Raw genomic sequence first — 19,028 nt, 5'->3', positions numbered from 1 at the left:
GAAAAGAATATAAATCATACATGTTCGTCATAGTTGGGAACAGAATCTTTTGAGGACATTGTATTTTGAATCGGCGTTGTTCAAATAACTGACGTCACAGTCAGATGACGTAGACAAGTCTTTGAGTCTTTATTTTGATATATTTGAACACCACTTTGGATGATTTAAAGACAGATTAAATGGCATAAACTCCTAAAGTGCAGACCCTTTTAGCTGAAGTTGTCACCGATTCGTGGTATTCCGTTTCTTCAGTCACGAACATCTTTGCTCCCCCGCGTTTGCTTCTTTACGTACATTTCCCACTAACCGTTTCATGATTTTCATAGCAAATGATAAGAGTTTGTTATAGAAGGTGGACAACTATTCATCTACCAATGGTCGATTTGAATAAGATAGATTAGTTTCAGGTATTGTCGACGTTACTCATGCGATTTGCATGAGGGCTAGTCCTTCGATAACATCACGTTGAAAACGAGGAAACCTTCACATGCGGTGAAATACATAGAAGCCATTTTAACATGAAATTGAATTGAGGAAGTAGTCCTCGGCAGAGGGCGGCTGTCTTCAAAGCACAACGAGGAAATTTAGGGTTGAGACTTGATGCTCTGTAAAGATTATCTCTTACTATGTTCGGAAGTGTTCAATATTGTTTCATATAAGAATGATTAGTTCTTACTAAGAACAACATACGTAACATAGGCCTACTTGTGATATACTAACGTATTTTCATTTCATTTCATTTCATTCATTTATTTATGCACGGCACATACTTCAGCCCGAATTCATATTATGTGTTGTTTGAAGGTTTCCATGGTGAAGTAATGAGGGAGAAAGATTTGCGGTGACACCATGGTGACCAACATGACCAACATGGTGTCACCGCAAATCTCTCTCCCTTATATCCATATTCTCGAAAGGTATATAGGCTTATAGAGGTAAATTTCGCCTGGTGTTATTCTCTATTTGTCGGAATTGTTCATACTCTGTTGCGAATGAAAATTTGATGAGAATCTATTCACATAGCTTGATTTAGCGACACTATTCTGATAGATAGTCATGAAAGCTTGAATGCTACAGTAGTACAGTCATGGTCACTTATTAGTTTATTGTTGCCCTGTTTGTGAAGGCTTGAATAACATCAGACCACTTATCATTCATCTTGAGAAACACGCCATGATCTGCTGTCAGTCAATCTTTGTGTCGTATTTTCTGAGCCGTGAGGTGCTGTCTAGCCCTAATAGCCTTGGCAAAATAATGAATGATTTCAAGACATTCTGGCATGAATATTTTCAATTCGCCGTTTTGATACAGTAAGGAGATTTGAAATCCAGAGAAATAGAAATAGATATGAATAATAAATGAGAAAAAAAAAAGAGAAGTAAAATATGTGAAGGTAAGAATGTACAAAAGAAAGAAAGAATAGCTTTACAAGAAATCATTGAATGACTCATAAAGCAAGAAAGAGCTTTTAGACATTTAACACAGTCCCAAGACCCAACACACATGAGAAAGGGAAGGATCATTGATAGCTGTATATAATAAAGTATATAAGTGGAATTCTGTGTGCCTGTTTATCCTTAAATGAAATACCAAAAAATTGTATTCTCCGGAGTGGCCTCACTTTAGTAGAGTACGATGCAACTCTTACATTCATAATTGTCAAAGCACATCTATTCTGAAATCTCATGAACTCAATGAACTTGTACTGTCACTGCCTGCCAGTTTGTACATTACTTTGACTCCAGTGCTGATACAGGGATGACATCTCGAAACGAGTTCTATCTAGTGCAAAAGATGCTATTAGCTGTTATCATTATCGATTGCGGGTTGGAATGTCGACTTGTCTGTAGATATACTGGATTTAAAAAAAAACTCTTTGTATATTAAATTATCACAAATGCAGAATAAGTCCTACTATCAGGCTGTGTTTTCTGAAAACAAAATAAAATATCAGAGCGATGTTATACATTTAAATACAAAGGGTGATTATCGATTTGGGGGAGGGGTTCGAATGAGTGACTGAATGTTGATAACAGGGTGAACAATAGGTCATTTGAATATATTCAGAAAGTCGAAAAGTTAAATGTCAATTAAAGTTCCTCTGCATTGAGTCTCGCGTAAATAATCTAATGAACGCGTAAGCTAATTGATTATTATTTGCATGTTCAAAATCAACTTCTTGCTATTCTCAACTGATTTTTTATTTCCCAATATTTGCTCACAAGCTTATGCAGAAAAGCTGATGTCATAAGTCCAGATCATAATTTTATCATTTAACTTAACACGATACTGGAAGATCCGATGACCTCAGGCAAGTATAAAAGAACAGCGACACACTTAATGCGGTGCAAGTTATTATGCTTCTATACACCAAGCACTCACTCATGAAAATACTGAGCCACGCAAGTGACACACATGGACCGTCATTTTGTACTTGCCTTGCTTGCAATGTGGCATTTCGACCTTTGAATAATGTGTGTGAAACATATTGTCTAATACCTGTGGCTCTGCGCGGCCGCACTCTGTGGTTTTAGAAGCCCATTTAACATGTTGTATAACATAATATGGTATATTATGAGAGTATGATTACGTGTAATACAATGTACATAACATATGATATATTTATATGAAATGTCCCTGCTAATGTGAATGGTTGTGCATGAGCAACACAAATTGTTCCAGAGTAATGCACATCACATATCCTTGGATTACTAGTATCTCATTATGCACTTCACCCTCTTAGTGCTGCCTATATAAGACAAAAAAGTCATTGCTATGTCAGAATGTTCCATAATTGGTTCTATGACAAAGAAACGTTTCAAGCAATATTGTTTAATCATGACGCTGAAGACCGATTCCAAAGAGCAGAAGTCAAAATGACATTGAATTTCAAGGAACGTACGACAGTAATCAGGTCGTAAGATGACTGATCTCATACATGATCCACGACAATAGAATGTTGTAATGTCTGATATCATTTACCCATAACTGTATTTTTTTCATTCATTTTCTACAATAAATCATTATCCAAATATTTTTACTAGACCGGAAGAAAACATTAGGCGCATCAATGCGAACACACGCAGGACACTACTAATGAATATTACGCTACAAGATTTAAAAACAAAACATAGACGATATTGTGATGATGATGATGAACATAACAATGCAACACTATGTGCCTTACATAGAATGAACGTACAAGAGAGACATTGCCATCCAATTATGCATTGTATTTATAAGGAAACCATTACGCTTATTTTTAGACCTTATTTTTTTTTTTAGACCTTTATTGTTTCCACAGTCTGCCAGGTGTGAAGTCTGTAACACACATGAAAACACTTTTTACATCATTGTAATGTTGGTTCTCCTTGGAATTTGGAAGGCTTGATATCACATAAAGTTTGACGAAATACTCAACGATGATAAGGGAAAATTCGAAAGAGTTCTTTTGTGTCTTATCAGCTAATCGGGACTTCAAATGTCGACCTCGACACACAATATTCTTGTACAAATTTCAGGAGACTTTAAACCTAAAGATGGGGTTTATTCATTCCTTGCGATGACGTGCGCATTCACGTGAAGTAATACCATACCAGGGTGACGTTTTCACCTCTTTGACTGTCTCCCCCTCCCCCCCCCCCCCCCCCCTCTCTCTCTCTCTCTCTTCATGTTATTTGTAAAGAGAAAGCAGCAGCTGCGGGGTGCAAACGCGGTACATAATCAACTTTAACAGCCATTGACGTTTATGATTAAAAGGGCAGGATTTTGTTCATCATGAGACGAAGATTTTAAGGTGTAGATTTCAGATGTAGTTTGCACTTACAGCAGAAAAAGGAAAAGGTGTCAAATGTCAAAGGTGTGCAGTTTCTGTGAATAATTTGCTTACTTACAATCTTTTAGATTCTTGTCGGGTATTTTTAATGGATTAGGGCATGGGTACACTGGGTAAGGTGTAATTTCTATACATCGTACTTACTGTGGTGGTATTCCGGCATTTATGCGTCCCTGCAAAGATCCCCGTGCCATTCTCGCATTGGTTGATGTCCATGGACATCAAGTCGACATCAATGCTGACCACGCCCCTGAGAAGAGATAAGTGACAAAAATAGTTTGGCAATAAGAATAATAACCTGAGTGGATGTTGTCAAATTACTGGGTGGATTATAATATCCGGTTGTTTCCTCGCTGAGGGTCAAAACAAGGTCTGGTGGAGATCTGGGGATCAACGACAGGGTCAACATCTAGAAAGCTAATATGCAGCAAGGTGCGTGTCACACATAATTCAGAAGACCTTTTAACGGGGCTTTGGAAAAGGTTAGCCAAATAAAATATACGTTGATTATGAAAGTAAGATTTGTTGAAATATAAGGACATTTTAATCGTTTCTCCTTGATAGGTGAAGGTATTTGGCTACCGTTTTATGACAATTTCCGTGGGTAAACGGGACGGGGAGTCAGTGCAACCATAAAATGTCTTGAAAGAGATAACCATCCGAATAAAGATTCTCGAGGAACGTTACTGCCTCAGAGTAATGTGATCATTTTTGCATCGTCGAAGGCGGCTGAGCGATGCACAATTTCAGCATGCGGTATTGCAACCGAGGCAACTGTAAGCCGAATATATTACATCGCATGCTTTCTCCACTAATGGGGTGTTATTGATTGAACGGGTTGGCAATGTCGAGACGGCATTCAAACTGACAGCCTGTTTTTCCTGTTTTGCCTTTAGTATACCATTCACGGTGATGGCACAAGGTTTCCTTTTTTTTTGCGTAATATATATATTCCAATGTGCTCATTCACCGCCACTTCACTACACGAATATGATAATATATTGGTTATATGAGAAGAACATCTGGCGCCCCAACACAAGTACTGAGTGAGACAATGCTACGTACGTGGCTGCTGTACCCTAAAACTTAAATTTGTCTTAAAGGGAAATGCTTCATGTGAAACTGGCGTCGCTGTTATAGAAAGCTTTGCACTTGAATCATGTATTTTCGACTTACCCGCCTCTTAACATGATAAAGAATTGATACAAGTTGCACAGACACGAACCACTTTGGTCACCTGTAATAAATTTTGATCATTTAGCAGTATTTAACTAACTGTTTGATTGTATTGATAGCAATTGAATCATTGGATGTTCCTTGAAATCATGCGCTCAACCTATAAACCTACATAACTTTTGGGGTAATGAACAACATGAAATCATAGATAAAAGAGAGCCTACATTACAGGAATGATAAATCAGGTATGATTATAGATGATGACAACATGATGAGTTATCATCGCAGCGTGATGGCAGAACACAAGGCAGAATGGTCAGTCTGTAATAGCCTAAATAAAACAAAGTATTAGATAAGCACATTAACTCCTTTTGAACTCAAAGAAGTTATACAAGGAAGAAATGAAGGACTGACGATAGGTTTTATTGCCGTATACATTGAATAACACAATGTACAGTAATAAGAGGTCTAGAAGCCTCAGTTCTTTATTTCTTATGACTAGATATTTTATGGTCGTATTCTATGTCATTGTTTTGGGAAAAACTGAATTAATAAAAGGACCGTCCTTATGTCCAGTATTATCGCATGATCTCTTGGACATGGAGAAACTCATCACGATGCAACGCAAAGCATGCGGATTCTTCAAAGTAAATTTAGTGACAGCCAAAGGCATCTGTGACGTCAGCAGAGCTACTCGTGACGTATGTGTCCCGCGCATATCCAAGTTTAGAACGAGGACATGCGACCTAACATTTATCAATCGCAAACGTGAAGGCAACCTCGATACTTGGTCATGTTCAACTTTGCTGTTACTTGGAGGAATTTCGGATACGTGAAAGTGGAAAATGCTCTTCTGATCACATGTATGCGTATACTGCAATAACGAAAATATGCAACGCAGGCAGATAGTCACAGACATTAGAGCTGACAATGCATTATATGGGAGGATTGAGATATTGATGATTGTTGTATAACACCCTACCCAGTATAAAAAAAAAGGGGGGGGGGAGAAAGTGTACAATGACAAGAACCATGAATCACACACCTCATGGCAAGTTTTACCCTAAAATCCATAATAAGAAATTTATTTTGATGCGCAAAACAACAGATTTTGGCAAGATATAGGGCCACAACTGCCTCAAATTTCCTAACATTTGCCCGAATTTACTAAATGAATCTTTGGCAATATTTCCTGTTTCCTTATCATTGGTAACATAATTTTTACGGTCATGTGCATCTCTTCATTTCAAAAGATAGAGGTAATACGCAATGCCTCTCCTTTATGTACAAAATAATCGATGCCCTATTGCTGCATATCCCATTTAGAGAAGACGTTTGCCCAAACAGAAACTTCAGTGATGCAAAACGACAACACAGGAAAGCCCTAAACCAGGAAACCAGACCAGCAACAGAGTACATCTGCCCCAACTGTGGACGCGACTGTCAAACCTCTAAGGATTAGACCGATTAGACTCGTTAGTCACGTAAGACGCTGCCCCCAGGACTCTACACCAGCGACATTATAGTCTTCCGAGACTTCCTCCTCTAAAACTATTCTGGTTGCTCGGAGGGAGATTTTGTTTTGTTTTGGTTTTTGTTGTTGTTTTGTGCTATCTTGATATTAAGACTACGATTGTTTTATTTTATCATTGAAACAGGAGATAACAATGGCGCAATATTTTATTTGTACAGTTTTACAACGCAGTTGACTACCCAGATAGAACAGTTTGTAAATCACTTACTAGTAGTTTGCGCATGAGCAGAAAAGGTCATTTGTACAAACAGGCATGATGGTTTGTAAATTCACTGAGAAAAGCATCTGTGATATGACGATTATTCATGTAATCCTTATAAATAGTGCTTTCCAGCACATTCACCTGACGGTAAGCCTGGTATTTGGATGTACTAATGAAAAAAACAACCTTTAATATATTCAGGGGAAACAATGAAATATAATGCTTCCCTAGAGGTTAATAAATTGACAAATCATTCTGGTCACCCGCTCTGTGCAAGTTTATTCTTTGTTTGAATATGAATTCCATAAATTGTCACGTCAGGGCAAGATCACGCATTATGCTGCTTTCAGAACAAGGTAAGTACCTAGCCAACTGAGAAAGGAAAAAGGTCATTGTACCAATGTACACATGAGCTAATTAGGAACGAGTGATACGATAAAGCATTTATGACATGGTTTCTATCCTTTGAGAGTAAAACCTCTTAACATACTTACACGGATAGCCTAGGGCAGCTTATTAGCCTCACCGAACGAAACTCTCTCCAAATAGATTAGATGCTCCAAATACGCATTCTGCCACTGAAGAGAGCTCTATTAAGACAGATTATCTGGCAATATAAGAATCGGACCCAAGCTCAACAAGCGAGGACTTCAGTCAGCTTGTGGTTAGAGAAATAATGAAAAAGTAGGACAACTGCATTTTATCTGTACGTTTATCCCGATAAAGCTTCGATGACGCAAGCCATCACAGAAATTTCGTCGGAGAAAGAAGAAGATAAAGACAAAGAAGAAAACATGATAAAAACGCATTATGACGTTGATAATTTGAGCTTGTTCAAAAGTAATCACCGTAGATCACAGCATCATCTTGTTTTGAAAGGATACTTGTCTTAGACTCCGTAAGTTGTTGAAATTATTGATTAGATACCCGTGCTTACTTATTTGTAATATTGTGATGAGTGATGACTCTATTATGATGTGATGAGTCAAGCAAACAATTTTGACTCTCGTCTTTGAGGTACAATGAAATGCGATATCTTACGCCATCTCACTCCATACGATACAACATCTTAATAATAGCGGCTGCTACATGGAATAGTTGACATCATAGACGTTCCAATCTCTCCTCGATTAATCACAGCTTGCAATCGCCCTACAGTCTCGACGTCCTTACTTGAGAGTGTGATACAACTGAACAGTGTCAGTGTGACCCGAGCCAATATCAACAGTACTTCGTGTCATCACCAGTCGAGGATGCTCTTGGTTGCTATGGTAACATGTAAATTGATCCTACTAATCTGGTTAGGACGGTAGACGCATGAGAGAATGGGAGAAAGAAAGAGAGAGATGGAAAGAAGGAGAAGTGAAAAAGAAAGTGGGAGGGAAGGAAAAGAAGGGGAAAGTTAAAGAAAAGAAGGGGAAAGGGTTGGGGAGCAGGAGAGAGATTGGGAGGGCCCTTTCTGTGAGCTCAGACGACTCGACCGATGTTCAGGGACAGCGGCACCAGTCCACTTCCATAACAGCGGAGCTTATTACTAGTGGCAGGCGCGAGCGAAACTCAAAAAGAGGGTTGCACATTTTAATTGAATGTGACGTAAGTTCAGTTGTTGTGTCTGTTTTTTTTTTCTTTTAGAGCGAATCGTCATTACATTAATTCGTATGTGAGCCTTGTATGCAGTTTTAATAAACGTTTTCGTAAATTGAACCTGGATAACACGCAAGGCACTGTGTATTCCATAACGTTTGCAATGAAATTCACGTGTTCTCTTTGTTTTCACTTATTACATTAATTTTATTTTACTAGCTGAAAGGTCAGGCGAGAAAACGCACAGCTTGTGACACTTCCAAACATAATCATCCACTGCAAATGAAATAAGGTTTGGATGATTTTCATTTCGTCAGGATATCATTTTCCCATAGTCGTTTGTTACACGCTCATAAGCAGTACAAAAAAAAAAATTACTGAAGCTGGATGTCTTTATGTTGCCTTTGCTTTAGAAATTGTTAAATCCAAGTATTTTCAGTATGAGTATGTGTGTATGAGTGCACTCAGTTCTGTTCATCTTTGTTAGATGTGTAAAGAGTAAAGTCTTCTTTCATTCATAAACTTACTATCAAGTAAATCAAGTTTCTCCTACAAAGAAACAAAGGTTATGTCATCATGAAATGTTTAATTTCACGCAGACTCTACAATTCAAGATGTACATCGTTTACAACCAGAACTATAGTGCAAGAATTGATTTAATTCATGAAAGATAACGGTAAAATATTGGGCGATCAAAGATGAAGAAATTAGACTCGCGTACAGGTGTACGTAATGAATATTTTTATGCGACTGAAATATATAAAGCTGCAAGTGCAATACGTTTTCATATTTGAAAGCAAAGCGTACATGTGTCTAAGACAGTTTGATAATATTGCGTAAGCGAGGAATCATTTATGAAGAGATATCAAAAGCTGAATTTTGCGCCTCATCTGTCCTTTTGTTCCCCTCGAGATATAGGAATTATATTTCATGTCACAGAGACAGATCATTCGTACGTGGACATGGCTCAGATGTGACTGACGTTATTGCGTCAATATTTACAGTTACTTTTATGATGTTAGAAAAAACAAAAGCAAAACAAACAGCGAGCTCTCCTTCTAACAGCCGTAGGATTTGTGACTGGGAGGGTGTGTCGAAAGCGCAATTTCCTCGAGGTCACATGGGTGACATTTCATTAAAGTCGTGTCCGGTGACCTGCAGGTTTCATCTTCTGCAATGGGATCATGAATATTAAGTCATTGTAACTCAGGAAATACAAGCGATTGCCAAGGATGTCATCTTGGTAGTTACCTTGTTTTATAATCGCTTCATTGTCACCTGAATTTCATGGAAGCACACACAAACACGCATGTCCACAGTACACATTATTCTCTGTGGTAAAACCTCTGACGGTTTGCTATAGGACTGTCATGTGTAGCATTTGTGACAGAATGAGGTCACAAGAAGACAGTGATTGGTAAATCAATATCCAACGTATAGATATTGGCATGTAGCGTTGTAACAGTTCATACGGAAATGTACTCTGATAAATGTTTTTGTGCATAAGAAAAACGTTGATGTTTATATGCTATATATATATAACACACTCAGAGAAACATGGGGCCTCTACTTCTCTTTCGTAGTCATTCAATCAATTACGTTTCATTTCACCAGACATTCGAGGACGAGAACCAATCTAGGCAAAATAAAAACTACTCCAATCCCATCCCGATGCATAAAGAAGCCTTGGTGTGTTCACTCGCACACATGCGCGTGTATCAAGGCCCCTTTTTCAGAATCCGCCCTATATAGGGAAATAAAATGCTTTGGAATTGCTGATTTAAAATCTTTAATTCACGAGGTAATTGAATTAGGAATTTGCCGGTCGTTCCAATATCGAACAAGGCTATTCTCGGGTATGATGCACATGTAGAAGGTCCGTTATAAACTGGTGGATGTTTGTTGAATATCCTTGAATGTTATGTATTTGTATCTTCTGATATTAATATTGAAGCTGTATTGCTGTATATTTCTAGTATGTCTACCACATACATTAACATGTATCTGTATTTATTGCTATTATGTATCTATGCAGTATGTACCGATGTAATGTGAATGCGTGCAAACAAAACAAATTTCCATAAGTGGACAATAAAATAGAATAAAATTAAATTGAATGTTGGTTTGTTTTTGTATTTTATTTTACGATATATCGCTGTCGCAATTATGCATGTATGCAAGCTTTATTATATACATATCACAACCTATGATATAACATAATGTAATAGATATCTATACGTATAATCGTTACTGGGGCGACAAGACCTCGTATCTACAAATTGTTAAATGTTCAGGAGAGCAAAAAAAACAAAACAAAAGAGCCAAAGCAGTATAACAAATGGGATAGCCTTTCCTTTGACATGCCATGATGGTCTCATTTTGGGGGCAAGACAGCTAGGTTTTGGACAGGACATCACTGAACTGATTATCTGACCATTAATCCAAAACAATCATTTTCACCAAACTTTGAGATGCAATGTCTTGTCACCTCAGCGACGATATATAAACTCAGCAAAAAAAGAAGAAGAAGAAAGTAAACAAAAGTAAACACTTTTTCAAGTTTATATTTCTCATAACTGTTTTTTTTTTTGCTAAATGTTAATGTATTATATACCATATGGTAATTTGGTAAGTCAACAAAAAGGGAAACGTTACGTATGAGTGAACACCTTTGTTTTTCTCTTCCAAGGCACAAAATTAAAAGTTGCAAAAATGAACAAGTTGTTATTCATGCGTAAACGCTCTTCCATGTAACAATAAGCACATAAGACAAATTTAACACAATGAAAAACATGAATTCAGTTGCAAAAATATACGTATGACCTCTACAATATCTTTGAAGCTCAAACGATCAATAAAAGCAAAAATAATGGAGGAAAATGAAGACATTTCTGTCAAACCCAAATTTGAATATGGGAGAATTTACAGCAATATTAACAAAAATGGTAGGATTTTTAATTGATATCTCAGGTTACGAAAATTGCAAATTATATTTGGTTCTTGAATTTGTTTCATGAATTCTTAAATTACTAAAATGAATGAATGAAATAAAGATATTCTGTCCATTTAATCATCTTTGTGCCCTTCCTCCCTATGTCATTTGAAGTTTCAGTTAACAGAAAACTCTTATTTTTTCCCCCTAAGTTTTCCAATATGATTTTGTTTGAATTTATGAAGAGATAAAGAGAACTAGAAATTATTATTGCTATTTCATTCATGTCTCTCATTGTGGTAAACTGGTCTTTTTTATTAGTGTTATCTTAAGGGTATTTGCAAACGAAAGAAAATTTGTCAACTTTTGTCATTTTCACTTTATATATATATACATATATATATATATATATATATATATATATATGTTGTGTTACTTTGTCATTAGTAATCAGTCTTGAAATACTGTTGGCCTATACTGAAGGCCTATTAAAGTATTTATTCTAACAATATTGCTAAATCAATGAGGTTCTTGCTGCATGCTATAAGAACAGAACCAGCACTCCCTGTCGGACGGAAGCTCGGTTGTAAAGTGGATAAGACACCTGTCCTGTGATCAAGAGGGCGTACGTTCGAACCTTGCCCGAGTAGATAAGCCTATGATTTTTTTTTATATCATGGTTACCACTTACTGATTGATTTACTCCTTATGTGCTCTATATAGAGCAAATTTGTCAATCAGTCAATCAGTCAATCAGTTGTAACATATGTTCCAAAAGTAAGACCTCTTATCAGTCAGTTGTCATATTTGTTCCAAAAGAAATTGTTGAAGCGCTTTGCGTCTGTTTAGAAAAAGTGCTATATAAATATTGGTTATCATTATAATTATTATTATCAAAAACAACCCGATGCAAGAATTTCATTAATTTGAATGAATACGCAGTACCCGCTGATTGGGCTAGAACATTCCAAATAATCCATGGATAGAAAAATATATGTGCATCACATCGTTTTATTTCAATTCTAAAGCTGCAAAAGCTCCGTCGCGGAGGACCCCCTCCCAAACCCTCACTTCACACTGAGTACACAGTGATGATGCACACGCAGAACAAGAGTTAAGATACTGCGATTTAGTCATTCACATTTCTCTGATCATTTACTTTTCATACTTTTTTGAAGGAAAAATTCCAGAAATTTCACCCAAAATGTGCACTAGATCTCTGAATTTCAGGTCTGAAAATGCAAAATCTCCCTGGAATTGAAGGGAGAATACCCCCCCCCCCCCCAAAAAAAAAATAAATAAATATCGTTAACGTGATATAGACGCCCCTGGTTGCAATGCTTTTAAATTGGCGTGTTCCTTGTTTTATGTCATATTGGGCTCGGCTGATCCAGTTCAGTGACCATTACTATCCATTTTCAGCATCTATGCTAACAAAAAATGGTTTGATTTCATTCATCACATACAGTGTGTGATTAAAAATGGAATACAACCACTTCACTGACATTACATCCTTACAATTTTCTCAATATTTTGTTTTACACGTGAAATAGCATGGCGAAAAACCAGCCACGTAGGCCTAATCTGGTGATTGATATACTGCGAAATCAATCAAAGTGATACTTCTCTTTGACGTAAGACACTATTGCTCGAAGTCATAATTTTTCCTTCAGTACCAGATGGACTGAACTCCATTAAAGGCATTACCGTCTTTAGTCGGTCATACGAGGAAGCTTATTGTCCACTGCATGCCTTTTTTTCAATATCCTACATGGCTCAAAATGCTCTGTTTGAAAACCGAAAGTGCGTTTCTTTGTGCTTTCTTTATCTTTACAATCAAATATCTTAAGGTATACTTGTAATGATGACCCCGAGCGATGTTCTTTATGAAATACAATGCCGGCATTGTGTCAATTCAAATGGTAATCATCAGATACGCGATTATTATTGATGTAAGCTGGATGAAATACAATCGTAGTGAGTTTGTGAGCATGGGAGATGTAGCTATGTGATTATAAGAAATAGCGAAACCAGTCACAACTATTATTTACATTGGACTAATTTGTTATTTGATGTATTTTATGACTTCAATGTCTAGATCTTCGTTCACAATGCTTGTGACCAGATGACCAAAAAGTGGTATGACTGCAAATGCAGGTCCTTTTGTGATAAGGAAATGGATATTTGGGAAAACATCCATTTCCTTTGCATTGAATGTATTAACAATCTCTTTCTATCGACATTGCCAAATTCCACTCTTGCTGTTAGGGGGATGTGCTGGCAAGCTGCAGCATTTATAAGGATTATATGAAAATCATTTCATCACAGATGCTTATCCCAGTAAATTTAAAAATCAACATACCTGTTGGTACAAATGACCTTCTTTTTTAAGCTCTTGCGCAAAGTGGAACTGTGAACTGGCTTATTATTTTCACCCCTAAATACTTTTGATGTTATTTAACTACTAGAACTACTTTTGTTATTAGAACCTTTCATGATTACACCCTGCTAACCATTAATTAAAGAAAAAGGGGCCATTCATGGGATGATGGATCATGCGCTTGGTGATTACTCAGATATGAAGCCAAGCCATTCGGTGATTTCCTTGTATAACCCTAATTATGTGGTTCTCGCTCATTTCCATACTGTGAACATCACCTGTGCTTACGCTTTAATTATTTGATTACAATATACCCTAATTGTGATGATCAACAGACTCATTATCACCCTCTTACAGCAGATGACGCTAGATTATATGTCACTGATGGAACAAACAAGTCGTCCAGGCTTCTTTATTAGTGTGTGGTATCATGGAAATATCAGAGCATTAAAGCTGAACACTGCCACATAATTATAAACACACATAAACATTGTTTGTGAATAAAAACGACAGTGCGCTTGTATTTGCTTGTGTACCTGTGTGTGTTTGTGTGTATGTTTGTGTGTGCTTGTGTGTGTATGCATATATTATACAATGATACGATATCCGTATACGTGTATTGAAGTGGTAAAAACAGAATTCAATGGCCGAAGAGAGGAGAATAAAGAAAACAATGACAGAAGCAACGCGCAGAACATGGGAAGTGTTCATTGCATTGAATGAAACTGGAAATTGCCTTTTCCTGAAAATGGATTGATATTGTTTGTTTGTGCCTACGCATTTTTTCCAAACCTACATTTTTTGTTCATTGTGTCCTACTTGAAATCTCCTGTATATCTTTCTATACTATACACTGTATTTTTCTATTCGATAATCTTTGCTACCTCTTTAAAGGTAAAGGGGAATGAAACCCAACCGATACATTTGGATTGAGTGAATGCAGGACCATTGGCACAACACATCAGTTTGCGAAAAAAAAGTCAAACTGTTGAAAACTTAAAAAGTTGTAACGTTTTGGTGAAGCCATCGCTGGATAAAAAGACTACTACAGTTTGTGACGTCACACATGTATACTAGTATCTATCATAAGGGGAATACTAAGAGAATTTCGCAAAATGTTTTTTTTCTTTTAAGAAACGCACACATTCCCTCAACTCGTTACTGATGTAACACTATTTTAAGGGCAATATCATTCCCCCTGCTTTCTGAATGAGCTTAAGTCAAATGCGCTTTCATTATGCTCGAAAGATCTCTATATTTTATCGTTTTTCATACGCGGCGTCAAAAAGTGTTGTAGTCTTTTAATTCAGCTGTGCACCAACTCTTTAAAAATTCATACATTTTGAACAGTTTGTCCCATTTTCCTCAAAATCCACTGATTTGATGCACTAATATTGCTGCTTTTCCTCAATTCACATATATTTGGTTCTCCCTATCTTTTTCATTAAACAGCTCCCACTGTCCGTCCATTCTTAACATTGTTTAATTTACGCTTTTGGAGTATACATGGACTTGACACTGGTATCTTTAATTCCTATTTTCGTTTTGTTTGATGATCTCTTTCAGATTATTTCATATTCTTGGCCAAATTCATATGACGTAAATCTCCACCACAGAGTCGGAAAAGCACTTTATCCTATTCTCAAAACGCAGTCATGGATTTAATACTGCCAGGTCCCCAGAACCTCTTTTATGAGGCAACTTACAATATTATCAACCTGGATAAGCGGTTAACATGCTTTATAGCAGGCTTCAGGCAACAACAAATCCCACGCAACGAATCAGCCAAAGGTGATCGAGATACGCTATAGGTAACATGGCAGTAACTTCAATACCAAATTACAACTTACAATATCTGTAATTCCAATGTACAGTGACCTTGTTCAAATTTCAGTTGCTTTAAGGGGGTTTTCCCTCCTTCACCTATCTGTACGTCCCTGCTATGTACTGATAGGCAATAAAGAGCAAGACAAATGGCTGGATTAATCTCCATTAAGAAGTTTTCAAATTTATCAATTTATCTATCAATTATACTGACGCCCTCAGTACACAAAAACGAAGCCCAAAAGGGTGTGACTACACTATGACAGCTTTCATGTGTAAGCCACTGCAATAGCCTAAAATGAACAGGAAATTGACAAAGCTTTACCACTTTTTAAAGATAATCACATTACAAGGAACTTGACCAGTGTTGACAGGACTGATTTAGAGTAGAGGGATAAGTCTGCGCTTCACATCCAGTTTCTTTGCTTGGTTAGTATTTCTTTGTATTTACCTTCACATATTTATCAATCCATCATGTTTATTCATATCTTTGTATATGAGTTCAGCTTAAACTGTCATGATTATGTTAAAACTATTAATTCATTCTTTCATCTTTATCCTTTGTCACATCCATTTCAACTCAGGAAGATACAACGCTAGACATATAATAGTGCACAAATTTCCCATTCATCTTTATTCTAATCGTGGTGTAATATTCTTCGTTACTTTTTTTTTCGTCATGCTCTGTAAATGTCGTTCTTGTGGTCCACTACTTTAATAAATCTACACATCTCGTTCGTCTTTTATGACTCCACAGTGTCATCTATGGGACTTACCACCTGTGGCAGTCAGTTGATCTTCACACATTATGCACCTGGCGCCTTTTGACTGTGCAGACACACCGCCTTTGGTCATAATCCCAGCTTGCTTGGCGTCTTTGTCTGTGTGTGTGTTGGTGTGCGTTTTGATGTGAAAATGCATACACTTTATTTTTATATTTGAACTATAGGGGAGTATAAGGTGTCGAAGAATTATAGTATATGTGTATAATGTATGTGTATAAAGGGGCGGCCCAAAAGGCTACAGGGTGTGTTCAGTTCAAAGATCTTCGTTTCCATATCAAAAAGAAGAGTGCACAAGTCATTAGAGGTTTTTATGATCTAAGAATACACGTTGTTTATTAGTGGTCGTGATCCGGATAGGCAACTACTGGAATGGGATATGAAGTTGAGATGCTATATACCCATTGGATGAAATCGACATTTTCATGTAATCCTTTTTAATGCATGATCAGGTTTTTACAAAAACGTTAATGTAATCCTTTAGAATGCATGATCAACTTTTTCATCCTATTAAAGAATCCCCTTCTGTGTCTAATCGTATTCGTCTCTGTCTACTCCAGTTACAACATATCCCCCTTTTGTTATGATACTTGGCTTTAATGTGTGAAGAATATGAGTTGTTCATGGCATATGCAGTGGTGGCCCGACACCTGGAGGCTGTATGATTGGGGGTAATATCAAGTTGGGGTTATACCAATGGGTTAAAATTGACATCATCACTTTCTGCCTTAAATGCACAGACAAATTTTGGCGAGACTTGGCAGAAATCATGCTAAGGTATTATTAAGTTGTTCAAATTGTCAGGTTACCCTAAGGACTTTTTCGGGCCCGAAGAACGGAGAGACGAGTTGTGACAACTCGTCTTTTCGACTTTTTCCCCCGACAAGTCACGAAGATGAGATCTCATACACACTGCATAGTCAATCTAGCCTTTTGCCTTCTCAGACCCGAAAAGCTGAGAAGGCGATATCTCGGATCTCGCCTCAAGATCAGAGATCTTGTCTTTTCGCCTTTTCGGGTCCCAGAAGTCGAGAAGACTATATCTCACATCTTGCCATCTTGCCTTTTCGGATCCGAGAAATCAAAAAGAAAATGTCTCGCCTTTTCCCCTTCTCGATGGCACTCACAAGCTTCCATAGTTTTGAGAAGTGCCTTTTCGTCTCCTTGCCCTATATGCAATGCGCCTCAGGTAGCGTCGATAAGTTCCTTTGCCATTGCTTCCAGAAATATGGACTCATTCCGCACACGTGTCATTCCTTATGCATCATTCGACATTATAGCTACTGACGACTCCTTTATGACACCATGGTAATCTCTTGACAAGTGATATTCTGCTCATCGTGTTCCAAGTTGTTGATATCTTGTTTTATTCAGGACAACGCAGCAACAGATGACATCGTCATCCCGAAATATTCTCTGCTTTGACGAGAGTGATTTATTTCACAGGAAGCTGAAAATTTTACAGCTTCCCACCTAATTCACAAAGTGACTATCTTGAATCGAGCTTTAACCTCTGTTCATGATGTGGATGCAGTCACAAACGGAACTCACGTTCTCCGTTTGATATCCTCCAGTCACTCATTGTGCTGTTCAGAAAGTATTTAAAGTTCTAAATGGTCTACTGAATAACTCCCTAGGATTCACGCAAGACCACATGACCTAGCCACGAAATTGCGTCTTTCTGTCATTAGAAAGTTAAAAAAGAAATCGAGATTTTCTCGAGGTTCATGTAACAAATTGCATCTCAGGCACATATATCCTTGACAAACTTAGGTTCAGTTTAGTCTCTTCGCAATGGTCTATTTAGAAGTCTTTCGCAAGGTGTTTCTTAGGGTTTAGGTTTTACTTTATCTATTTATTCACGGAATTGAAATTACTTGCTCTCAGCTTACAGCTGTTTTTCATTAAGTCCGTTAACAGGTTGAACACGATATTTGCAAATGAATAAATATACGACGTTGTATATACAAAGCACATACTTCAGAAAAATGCAGTAGGAATAGTAAATAAAAGGTAAATTTAGATGAAAGTATCACAGAGAAAAAGTACTGAGAACAAATGAAGATGAAATGAAGAGATATGTTACTTAGGGTTTAGGTTTTACTTTATCTATTTATTCACGGAATTAAAATTACTTGCTCTCAGCTTACAGCTGTTTTTCATTAAGTCCGTTAACAGGTTGAACACGATATTTGCAAATGAATAAATATATGACGTTGTATATACAAAGGACATACTTCAGAAAAATGCAGTAGGAATAGTAAATAAAAGGTAAACTTAGATGAAAGTATCACAGAGAAAAAGTACTGAGAACAAATGAAGATGAAATGAAGAGATATAGCGAATATCAATCAATAAAACAGCATTGTGTGTACATTCAAAATTCGACTAAAGACATTTAATAATTTTTCTCGCATCGAACATCTCCAGGAAGATCATTCAATAATTTGACAAACGTATTAGATGTATTGCACTGTAACCCGTTGTACATGCAATTTGTTCCCGGAGTCTGTGACTTCAAAACACATTCATCATTACGTAAATAATATCTTCTTCCTTTTAAATTTACTAGATAACAAAGAGACTCATGTGCAGTTAATAATGTATCAATTTAAAACACAATGCCAGTGTACTTTTTTTCATCTTAACAATTAAACAATCAAAATTTGTATCTTCATTTATATACTTTGACGTTATGCTTATCAATACTACATGTGGTTGGATTCAAAATATTTCGTATACATGAAGCTATAACTATCGTTTTGAATAACATTATATT

The 19,028-nt window shown here is 36.9% G+C and overlaps 1 protein-coding gene across 1 annotated transcript in view; it reads right to left on the bottom strand.

Annotated features, from left to right (window-relative positions):
• Positions 1–19,028, bottom strand: part of LOC139715289 (metabotropic glycine receptor-like) — a 52,319-nt gene that overhangs the window by 9,847 nt on the left and 23,444 nt on the right. Inside the window, exon 2 of the mRNA XM_071626867.1 lies at positions 3,980–4,085. Within this exon, the coding sequence (XP_071482968.1) occupies positions 3,980–4,085 (106 nt within the window). The remainder of the gene's footprint in view (positions 1–3,979; positions 4,086–19,028) is intronic.

This window comes from Diadema antillarum, unplaced genomic scaffold, assembly GCF_040938485.1.
Source record: "Diadema antillarum isolate AM-2024a unplaced genomic scaffold, OU_Dant_1.0 seq00003224_RagTag, whole genome shotgun sequence".
Taxonomy (NCBI): Eukaryota; Metazoa; Echinodermata; class Echinoidea; order Diadematoida; family Diadematidae; genus Diadema; species Diadema antillarum.
Note: the sequence above shows the minus strand (reverse complement) of the source record. Positions and strands in the feature narration are given on the sequence as shown.